This window comes from Rhinolophus ferrumequinum, chromosome 24, assembly GCF_004115265.2.
Source record: "Rhinolophus ferrumequinum isolate MPI-CBG mRhiFer1 chromosome 24, mRhiFer1_v1.p, whole genome shotgun sequence".
Classification (NCBI taxonomy): Eukaryota; Metazoa; Chordata; class Mammalia; order Chiroptera; family Rhinolophidae; genus Rhinolophus; species Rhinolophus ferrumequinum.
In genome coordinates, this window is record NC_046307.1 from 8,961,045 (window position 1) to 8,972,956 (window position 11,912).

Here is an 11,912-nt window from a genome sequence, read left to right on the forward strand (position 1 = left end):
TTCTAAAATGACAGTAACAGAATTTTTTAAAGGTGTAAACCCACCAAAATGTCACCAAAAGGGGCAATATCAACAACATATTGAAAGGTGAAAGGAGATTGACAACAGGCAGACTACTTGGCTGAACCAAGAAAACCGAATCCTAAACTAGCCACAGAGAAGACCTATTCTGATGTACATATTCCCCCAAATGCCCAGGAATTGGCAGAAGATCAAGTGCCTCTGGATGGGGAATGGTGAAAATAAGTCAAAACTTGGTTTAAGAAGCAGTTAGATCCCCATTTCTACTTTTCAAAGTTGAGTGACCCGACTCCAGCAGAAGATGGAAGCATTTTTTCTCTGGAGAGTGTATCTGAACCAAGAAACACTAAGCAGTTGAGAGTGGCCTAGCTGTGCTGAAATCAGGGTGCTAAGTGAACAACATGCTGAGATCCCCATGTTCAGCCCTCTCCTGCCCTTGGCTGCCAAAGTGCTGGCAGTCAAGCTGGAGACAGGGAGAATCTTTTCTAGGGAAGCTGCTCTGGCTGCCAAAAATGGCCTAAAAAAGCTGCCATGGGAGGGCCCCCAATGTATCAAGCAGCCCAATGGCTGGTTGTTTGAAATTACCCTTCAAAACTGAAGGAGAAATAGACTTCTCAGACAAACAAAACTTGAGGGGATCTGCTGCTAGTAGACTTGCCTTGCAAGAAATGGTATAAGAAAGTCTTTAGAGAGAAGAAAAATGATGAAACTTAGATCTACATAAAGAAAGGAAAAGCATCAGAGAAGGAATAAGTGAAGGTAAAATAAAAACATTTATTTTTCATATTCTTAATTGAGCTAACATAACAATTTGTTTAAAATAGTAATACTGTGTTTCCCTGAAAATAAGACCTAGCCGAACCATCAGCTCTAATGTGTCTTTTGTAGTAAAAATTAATATTAGACTCGATCTTATTTTACTATAAGACCGGGTCTTATATAATCTAATCTAATCTAATCTAATCTAATCTAATATAATATAATATAACATCGGGTCTTACATTAATTTTTGCTCCAAAAGATGCATTAAAGCTAGGTCTTATTTTTGGGGCAACAGGGTAGCAACAATGTATCTGATTGTGTATGCTTTTATATAAATATATATACATATAACATATATTAGCATACATGCTTATTTTTATATATGTATGAATGACAATAAGGAACAGGTTTGGAAGGGAGGAATTAGGATTATTTTGTTATTATACACTACCCATGAAGTTTATTTTAAAATGAACTTGGATTAGTTGCAAATGTATATTGCCAACTCTAGGGTAACCCCCCAAAAAAGTAAGAAGTATAATTAATATATTAATCAAGGAAAAAAAATTAAATCATACAAAATGCTCATTTAAAACCAAAAAAGGCAGAAAAAAGTGGAAGACAAAAATAGGAACAAAGAACCAGGGCAACAAATAGAAAACGGTGACAATTATGGTAGGTATTGATTATATCAATAATCACGTTGAATATCATGGCCTAAATGCACCAATTAATTACAGATTGTCACAGTGGGTCAAAAAATGAGACCCAACTATAAACCCACTTTAAATATAAAGACATATACAATAAAAGTAAATGGGTGGAGGAAGATCTACCATGAGAACACTAATCAAAAGAAAGCAGGAGTAGCTATATTAATAATGATGTTAATTTTAGACAGCATACTTTCAGACAAAGGAAAGTCATCAGGGATAAAAAGGGGCATTATATAATGATAAAGGAGTTCGTTTTCCAAAAAACAATCCTTAACATGTATGCCTCTAACAACACAGTGTCAGTTTTGAATGAGGCAAAAACTGATAGAACTGCAAAGAGAAATAGATGAATCCATTCTTACAGTTGATGAATCCATTATTATAGTTGGAGACTTCAACATCCCTCTATCAGAAATGGATACATCCAGCAGGCAGAAAATCAGTATGGGTGATTTAACAGCACCATCAATCAACTGGATACAGTGGACATCTATTGACTTATTTCATCCAACAACCAAAAAAGGCAGAAATACACGCATTCTTCTCAAGCTCACACAGAAAGTTCACCAAGATGGATCACCATTTTGGGCCATAAAACATACCTTAGCACATTTAGAAGAATAGAAATCTCACAATGTCTGCTTTCAGACAACAGTGGAATTAAACTAGAAACCAGTAACAGAAAGATAGCTGTAAAATCCCCAAATATGTGGAGATTGATAAAATCTATCTCCTATTCATGATTAAAAAAAAAAAACTCTCAGTAAACTAAAAATATAGGGGAGCTTCCTTAACTTGATAAAGAATATCTAAAAAAAAAAAACCTACAGCTAGGGGCGGCTAGATGGCTCAGTTGGTTAGAGCACGAGCTCTGAACAGGGTTGCTGGTTAGATTCCCACATGGGCCAGTGAGCTGCGCCCTCCACAACTAGATTGAAGACAACGAGCTGCCACTGATCTTCCAGAGGGGCGGCCGGGTGGCTGAGTTGGTTAGAGCCTGAGCTCTCAACAACAAGGTTACCAGTTCAATTCCCACATGGGATGGTGGGCTGCACCCCCTGCAACTAAAAATTAAGAACGGCAACTGGACTTGGAGCTGAGCTGCGCCCTCCACAACTAGATTGAAGGACAATGACTGATGGGCCCTGGAGAAACACTGTTCCCCAATATTCCCCAGTAAAATTTAAAAAAAAATTTTTTTCTTAAAAAAACAACAACCTACAGCTAACATCACACTTCATGGTGAGAAACTCAAAGCTTTCCCACAAATATCAGAACAAGACACTCTTACCACTGCTTTTCAACATTGTACTGAAAGTCTTAGCTAATGCGATAAGAAAAGAAAAAAGAAAAGAAAACGTATACAGATTAGGAATGAAGAAATAAAACTGTCTTTGTTCACAGATAACATGGTCATCTAAGTAGAAAATCCAAAAGAATCAATAAAACATTCCTAGAATTAATAAGCTATTATAGCAGGGTTGCACAATATAAGGTTAATACATAAAAGTCAATCACTTTCCTATATACCAACAATGAACAAGTGAAATTTGAAATTAAAAACAATACTATTTACATTAGCACCCCAAAAAATGAAATACTTAGGTATAAATCTAACAAGATATGTATAAGGTCCATATGAGGAAAACTACAAAACTCTCATAGAAATCTAAGAACTAAATAAATGGACAGATAGTCCATTGTTCACGGATAGGAAGACTTACTATTGTTGACATATCAGTTGTTCCCAACTTGATATATGATTCAATGCAATTCCAGTCAAATTCCCAGCAAGTTATTTTGTGGATATCCACAAACTGATTCTAAATTTTATATGGACAGGCAAAAGAATAGCCAACACAATATTAAAGAAGCACAAAGTTGGAGGTCTGACACTACCTGACATCAAAACTTACTATAAAGCTACAGTAATCAGATAGTGTGGTATTGAAAAATGAATAGACAAATAGATCAACGGAACAGAATAGAGAGCTCAGAAAGAGACCTACGTAAATAGAGTCAACTGATCTTTGACAGAGCAGCAAAGACAACACAATGGAGCAAAGATAATCTTTTCAACGAATGGTGCTGGAACAACTGGACATCCACATGTAAAAAAAAATCTAGACACAGACCTTACACCCTTCACGAAAAGTAACTCAAATGAATCACAGATCTAAGTGTAAAACACAAAACTATAAAACTCCTAGAAGATAACATAGGAAAATGTAGGTGACTTTGGGTTTGGCAATGACTTTTTACATGCAACACCAGGAGCACGATCCATGAAATAATAAGTTGGATTTCATTAAAATTTTTAAAATTCTCTTCAAAATACACTGTCAAGAGAATAAAGATAAGCCACAGACTGGGAAAAAATACTTGCAAAAGACATTATCACATAAAGGACTGTTTTCCGATATATACAAATAACACTTAAAACTCAACAAGAAAACAGCCCACATTTAGAAAGGGCCAAAGACCTTAACAGACACCTCACCAAAAAAGATATACAGATGGCAAGTAAGCACATGAAAAGATGCTCTGTATCATATGTCATCAGGGAAATGGAAATTAAAACAAGAGTGAAATACCTATTTGAATGGCCAAAATCCAAAACAGTGACAACACTAAATGATCATGAGAATGTAGAGCGACAGGAAGTCTCATCTCCTGCTGGTAGGAGTGCAAAATTGGGACAGCCACTTTGGAGGACAGTTTGACAGTTTCTTACAAAACTAAACATACTCTTACCATATGATCCAGTAATCATACTGCTTGGTGTTTATGCAAATGAACTGAATACTTATGTCCACACAAAATCTGCATATGGATGTTTATAGCACTTTATTCACAATTGTCAATAGTTGGAAAAAATCAAGATGTCCTTCAGTAGGTGAATGAATAAATATCGTGATACATCCAGACAATGAAATATTATTCAGTGCTAAAAAGAAATGAGCTATCAAGCCATGAAAAGACAGAAGAAAATTAAATGCATATTACTAAGTAGAAAAAGCCAATCTGAAAAGGCTACATACTGGATGATTCCAACTATATGACATTCTGGAAAAGGCAAAACTATGGAGACAGTAAACAGATCAGTGGTTGTCTGGGATTAGGGAGGGAGGGAGGAATGAAAAGGTGGAGCACAGCGGATTTTTAGGGCAGTGAGACTACTCTGTATGATAACAGAACAGTGGCTATGGCATTTGTTAAAACCCATAGGCTACAACACCAAGAGTGAACCCTAATGGGAACTATGGACTCTGGGTGATAATGCTATGTCAGTGTAGGTTCATCAGTTGTAACAAATGGACCACTCTGGTGGGGGATGCTGATAATGGGGGTGGTTGTGCGTGCATGGGGGCCTGGAGCATATGGGAACTCCCTGTAATTTTTCCTCAATTTTGCTGTGAATCCAAAACTGCTATAAAAAAATAAATAAAACCTAGTTTTAAAAAAAGCAATGGCTTCACAAAGTTTAATAAATGGTAACAGAAATTTCTATTTTTCAAAAAACAGTTTCCCAGAATATAACATGTTTTCAGTTTAAAAGGTCCCACTGTGTTTGTGTCATCATAGATGAAAACAGAACTATAGTGAGGTACATCATTGTAAAATTTGGAACATGGGGACTAGGAAAATTTCCTACAAATTTCTAGAGAGAGTTAGAAAAGATCTGGATTCCAAAAAGCTTTTGGACATCCACACAGCAAGACTGGAAGATAGGAGGTCATAGCACAGGCAGTCAAGATTCTGAAAGGAAATTATTTCCTGCCTGAAATTCTGTGTTTATTAGGATGTGTCCCCAAGAAAGACGAAGACCTGGGATGCAAGTAATAGAAGAATCACACAGGACAGAGGCGAAGGGAATTCCAGGGCAATGGTGACAGGAGACTTCAGGGTGACAGCTGTGTAGAAGGGTCAAAGGCAGCTGCCATGTCAGAGCATGTCAGCAGGCTCCAGGGAAGACTTTGTGGGGAAGATGAAATTGTGAGAATAACTGATTTACCCAAATCTCTTGAGAGGAGATTTATATAAGTGGTGGAGAATTTAGGGTTAAATCACTGAGACGAACACAAAAACTAAGCAAGTGGAAAAACAAGACAATTATTAAATCCAGAGGAAAATAGTTTTGATGGAAAAGAAAAATAATCGTAGTTAACCATATTTCAGCTGTGAGTATATTAATGTAATTATATAAATGGTAAACAGAGCAGTTAACCCAAATTATGATCTATGTATATTGTTAGGATGGCATAAAGGAAGGATGCAAATGGAAGAAGAATGGCAAAGACTCAAGAGAAGTACATATTCATCGTAGACCACAGATAATGGCTACAACCTGAAAAATCAAGAAATTTAGAAACATGGAGGAGATAAACATCAAAAGAAGTAGTTAAATCATGATTCCTCTGGAGAAGAGGTTGGGGGGTGTTGCTTGTTAACAACTGAAATCTGAGACTTTACCCTCCTCACATGCTAACAAGTTAGTCCCTCAGTTTCATGGTTGTTGGCAGAAGAGACAAAGAACAGTTTATTACGCACAGTATTGGCATTTTTAATTTTGTTCCCTGAACCCCACTTCTCACAGAGTGATGCCAAGAGAACCAGATGGAACCTGTACACGCAGTGGATTGCCTTGCAGGAGAGGAAGCCTGAGCTTAGGGAACCTGAATGTTTAATAATGGTCAGTAAATCAGCCTGCCTTTTGCTTCAGGGGAAGATGTTCTCTTCCCAGGCCATTTGTTATACAAACATCCTTAAAAAGACAGTAGGGAACAAAGTATGGCAGCCAGGGTGCCTCACTCACGAGACGTGCAGAAATGCAAGAGACCATGGAGAACTGATTTTCAAAACTACTATTTTTCATTAACCTCCTGAATTATTTGATTTAAAAAATTTACATGCGTGTATAACTTCCATAAAACTGAAAATGTAATAAGTTAGATGTTTAACATTATTAAAAACTCGCCCAGCCCTTACTCCTACTGACTGGACATCTTTTCTTTCCAACCCAGACCCAAAGTCGGAAAAAATTGGAAAAGGAAGTTTTCCGAAACTTTGCGCAGGGCGGGCTCGTCCAAAAGAAGGGTGGTCTCGTCCGAAGAAGGGAGGTCTCAGCCCCAGCGACCCCTCCTTGGGACGGCGCGGCGGTGCTGCCAGGCTCTCCCTGGACCCTGAGCGCCGGGCGTGCACCTGCCAGACCCGGACCCGGGGGCCCGCGCCGCGGGCTGTCGGGCAGTGCGAGCCACGGGTGTCAAGTGCCCGGAGCAGCCCTTCTGTAGTTTGTGTTGATTACAATTATCGGGTGTGAATGGCGCCCCGCAGAAAATCAAGAAATAGCAACATAGACCAGTTGGCACGGACAGCCGGTCTCGTCCCACGGCTGAGGACCAGAAGGGTCTCCCGAGCCGCGGCCGATGGTGCGGCCCGGACGCCCTCGGTGGCAGGGCAGGAGGGGGGCGGGCAGCTGGGCCGCGTCCCCGCAGGGTCCTCGGCCCCAAGGGGATCCTGGGCCGGGTGCCGGCAGCGGGACGGACGCGCCACCGCCTCGCCAGTGCGCTCTGGGCGCCGTAGGGCCCGCGCGTCCAGCCCGGCCGGGTCCTACCTGGCGCGCTGACCCATCGCGCCCACCTTCGCCACCCCCTCGACCGGCCTTCGACCTTCGTGGACCAGAGGCTGGGTCCGGCGCCGCGCAGCTTCGCCAAGAAGCGGGTCTGCGCCCTCACCCCTCCCTCCCGCACCGGCCACCGCCCGAGGCCGCGGAGGAGGGCTGGGCTGCACGGAGCCCGCTTATCGGCTCCATCGCGCAATTACATAAGGCCGCGCCCCTATCTCCACCGGGCATCACCGCGGCCGCCGGGCCAGCGCGCCTTCTCCCACGCGCGGGGGCGCACCTCCCACCGCTCCCCGCCTGGGTTTTGCTGGTCCTGACGAGTGGGGAGGCGTTGACTCATCCTAACGCAGGGCTCTGGGACTTGCACAGCCCACGGTGGTTCCCCACTGCTTTCCCCATCACAGAGACCCCATGCGAGATGCCACTGGCCTTATTCTACAGATGAGGAAACTGAGGCCCACAGAGGGCTCACACAGCCAGGTGGCAGCACTCCGGGCACTGGAGGGCCACGCGGGTCAAGGGCTGGCTTCCACAGTCAGGGACTGCAATGGGGTGGGCAGCTTGGGGTTTGGACAGGAGAGGGTGGGCATCGTGTTACTAGTGGGAGGAGAGGGTCTGCAAGGCTCAGAAACTTCTGAGAAAGAGATACAGTTCCAGCATCTCTTGGAAGACCCTTTTGAGGAGGTTGAGTCCCCCCTGGGGGCATGACAGAGGCTCCTTGAGCTAGCAGGCAGAAGGAGGGGGTCTGGAGACAGAGGCACTGGCTTAGGGGAGGAAGTGAGGGAGGGAGAGAGCTTGACATAAGCACCCAACAGGCAGATGCTGCAGCCTCTGTTGCGGGGGTTTCTGGAGAACTTCTAGAGAAGTGAGGGATGAGCAGGAGAAGGGCTCCGTGCCCGAGGCCCTGCCTGGGCTGGGCTGCTCACAGGGGACCCAGAAGCTGGCCTTCATTGTTCAGAAGGGAAATTGAGGCCCCCAGAGGCTAGAGGTTGGTACCACAGAGACTGATGGGCAAAGGTGTCGCTCCAGGTCTCAGTGGCACTGAACGTTTACACTCTGACCTGGGCTAAGGCTGGGTCCACCTCCCACCCACCTGGCACATGGAGGGGTTCCCAGCAGGATGGGCCCACACTGAGGTCCTGGGTGGGGCGCCCTAACTCGGTCATCATCAAAGCCCTGGAATGAAGGAAAGGTCCCAGGAAGATCCTTGAATCTGACTGGCTCTTTCAGTAGAGATCTGGGAATCTGAACTTTTATAATCCTTCCCATTGTGGGGCCAGTGGGAAGCCAGGGGGGGCCAACAGAACTGAACGTCACTCTGCTCCTTTTTCCATTTGTATTTTGTATCCAAAGCAGGTATTACTTTGGTAATACAAGAGATCATCATTTCATTGAAAAATAAAACCCCCAAATTCCCGTGTCTGGTGGTCATAGCACTGTCTGCCCAAGCAGCAGCTGGGCAAGCACTCAGGGTTGGTCACCAAGCAAGACGGCCGGAGCTCCAGGCCCCCTCAAGGCCCTCTCACCTACTCCAGGGGGGGAACCCGTCCAGGTCTTGGAAACTGCCCCAAGCCCCTCTCAATATCACGTCCACAAGAAATCAAACTCTTTCCTTTATGCGATGCTGGATTTTCCACAAAGTAAAATCAAGATAAGTAAAGATGTGGTTTATAGATAGTGCCTGACAAAGCGGAGACCAGGGTGTGAAGCATCACATTTGGGCTATAAAAGCTGCCACAAGAGACCAAGGCCACAAGTCAGTCAGCTCAGCCCACCTACACGTCTGCTCCTCGTTACTCCTGTGTTGGCTCCGGGCTCCATGGCGCTCTGGATGACCTTGGTCATTGCTCTCACCTGCTTTGGTGGTCTCGCCTCCCCGGGCCCTGTGCCTACCTTCACGGTCCTCAGGGAGCTGATTGAGGAGCTGGACAACATCACCCAGAAGGTGAGTGCCTGCTGGCCAGGGCCCCAGCTCTGAGGATGCTGGGTGGGTGACTCTCAGAAGAGTGCAGGTTACGGTCTGGGCCAGGAAGGCTGGGCCTGGTGCTAAGATGCCTGTGGGTCAGAAAGCAGCGCCATGGACCAGGGGACAAGCTGGGCCGTGAGGGAGAGAGAGGACCCAGGCTGGGGGGTGCAGCGATATGGATGGACCTCCTGTTCCCCTGACCTGGCCCTGCCAGCTCCTACTTAGCCATTTCTGAACAGAGGAGAGCAGAGACAGGCCAGCACCCTCTCAGAACCATTTGGCTGTTGCCAACGAGATTTGAATGCAATGGTACGGCCATTTTCACAGCATCTCAGTTAAACCCATTCTTAAGGAATGGTTCCTTAGTTGAGTCAGCTCCTCTCCCCGGTGGTGACAGCTCGCACTTTCTGGGCACTGATTACATGCTAGGCCTGGTGCTGGGTGCTTTATATCGTATTTCATCACTGCCAACCACCTTAAGAGGCAGGTATGATGACCCTGTTTCACTACGAAGCCTCCGTGAGGTTCATTCACAAAAGCCTGCTGCAAACCAGGCCTGGCTGACATCAGCGTGCCCATGCTCCAAATTGCACTGCCCGCCAGTTCGGAAGCCGGGATGTTTATACACTGGATCCCGCTGCCTCCCATCCGCTTGGCCTAGCCCTTCCTACAGGCCCCCTTTTGACCTGCCTAGTACCTTACGTCCTCATGCCCTGCCTATGGCAAGCTTCGCACAGGCGTGTCCCTCACTGGTTGTGTCATTCCATCTTCCTCTCTCGGCTCAAACACCCTGGAAGATGGGTCTCCCCCACTGTGCAGAGCAGGAAATGGGGTTCGGGGACAGTGAGAGGACCAGGCCTGCCTCAGTGCTATACCAGGGATGCTTGTGGGGCTTGATCTCCATGGACGCCTGGCCTGGGCTGGCTGGGGCAGGCCTGGGACCCCTGCCAGCATTCAGTTCACTGTCTTTTTGCTCCCCCAGGCATCCCTCTGCAATGGCAGCATGGTGTGGCACGTCAACCTGACGGCTAACTGGGTAAGGACCCCTCGGAAGCTGGGAGGGAGGTGGCTGAAGACTTGGGCTTATTTTCTCTGAGCCTCGCTCTTAGGGCGGGCGGGTTCCAAGCAAGCTGCAAGACCTATTCTCTCTCCCCTCATAATCCGGGCCCCTCCCCCCACCCAGACCCAGCTCTGCCAGGTTTCTATTGAAGGTGTCACCCAAGCCATAGGTTGGGGGTGCCCGGCAGAGCCTAACAGGCACACTGTCCTCCCTGCAGTCCTGTGCAGCCCTGGAATCCCTGATCAATGTCTCTGACTGCCACGCCATCCAAAAGACGCAGAGGATGCTGAAAACACTGTGCCCCCACAAGCCTTCGGCCAGGGTAAGGCCCCAGCCCGCACCTGCACCTGCCTCCTGCCAGCCCTGGGCTCACCAGGGAGCTCCAGGGGAACCTGCTGAGCGTCCACCGTGGGGAGGGGGTCCACTGTGGCAGCAGGGACATGGCCTTTGGGATTTCCAGACCTGGGCTTGAGGACTCCTGACTCCTACCTGTGCTTCAGTAGCCACATCTGTAAAATGCGGGTAATGACACTACACACCTATGGGGGCTCCTGTGAGGATCCAACGAGCCGGCCCCCAGAAAGCCCCTGGCGGGTGTCGGTCGTCCCTCCTCTGGCGTTGTCCCGCTAACGCACTGGCCTCTGCCCCACAGCAGGTTCCCAGCCAGCTCGTCAGACACACCAAAATCGAAGTGTCCCGATTTGCCAAAGACCTGCTCCGACATGCAAGGAAAATCGTTCGCTATGGAAAGTTCAACTGAAGCATGAAACGCTAGCAGTATTATCGGCAGAAGCCGACCCTGACTGTTTAAGTTGTTGAGTGTTTTTCCTTTCAGATGTCAGAAATTTTTTGGGGAGATGGGGAAGAGGGGGAGGGAGGGGGGGTAAGACCGCCTTAGTTTAGACCGCAGCCCATGCTGCCTGCCTTCAGCCCCCGATCCAGCGGCCCCTTGGCTTGGGGCCCGGGGCTCAGCCTGGTGGGGCCTCCTCCATCCGGGGCTCCGAGCTCGGTGGACAAGGATTAAATAGTTTCCCCACACAACTTCCCCTTCCTTAGAGCAAATTATAGCATTACAGTGGGTGCCACCCTTGCCAGACACACCGTGGGAGCGGGATCCGCTTACCACAGGGGCCGCTGAGGCAGAGTGGCTCAGGCATATTTCCCCTTGGTCTTATTTATTACTGTATGTTATTTAAACAAGTGTGTTTGTCTGAACCGGGGCTAGGGAGGGGCTCTAGCACTAAAGCAGCGGGGGTAAGGAATCCCTGGGCATAAGGACCGCGTGCAAAATCCTGCTACCTCACTGGGGTCCTGCCAGCCAGCAGGGCAGTCAGCCCTCAGCCAAGGAGTAATTTATTGTTTTTCCTGTATTTAAAGTTAAGTATTAAAATATGTTATCAGAGTTAATAATATATAGATGAGCAGCCTAGAACACTGTACATGGTATGTGTGAATTGTATGGATGGGTCGTTGAATAAGTTGTTTCATTGACTTTGTCACGCTGGAAGCCAGAAATAAAGATGGTGGCAAGAGAGCCAATGGTGTTTGCCTTTTATTTTGGCCTTTGAACGCTGGCCTGAGTTCTTACGACTCTGAAGCTCTTGGGGAGGCAAGCCGGTTGTTGGAGGAGGGGGAGTGAGGGACAGGTGCTGTGCTGAAAGCAAGCCAGCCCCTTGGGAGGGAGGCGTGGCCTGGAGGCAGCCCCCCCACCTACCACCGGCAGGGAGGGAGAGGGAGCTTGGGCTAAGCTCTCAAGGTCCAAGG

At 46.7% G+C, this 11,912-nt stretch overlaps 1 protein-coding gene across 1 annotated transcript; it reads left to right on the forward strand.

The window, feature by feature from the left end:
- Positions 1 to 8,941: 8,941 nt before the first annotated feature.
- Positions 8,942 to 10,908, forward strand: IL13 (interleukin 13). Its single transcript, XM_033095598.1, has 4 exons — positions 8,942 to 9,073; positions 10,071 to 10,124; positions 10,336 to 10,470; positions 10,801 to 10,908. Exons 1-4 carry the CDS (start codon positions 8,942 to 8,944, stop codon positions 10,906 to 10,908), a joined length of 429 nt encoding a protein of 142 aa, XP_032951489.1.
- The last annotated feature ends 1,004 nt before the right edge of the window (positions 10,909 to 11,912 follow it).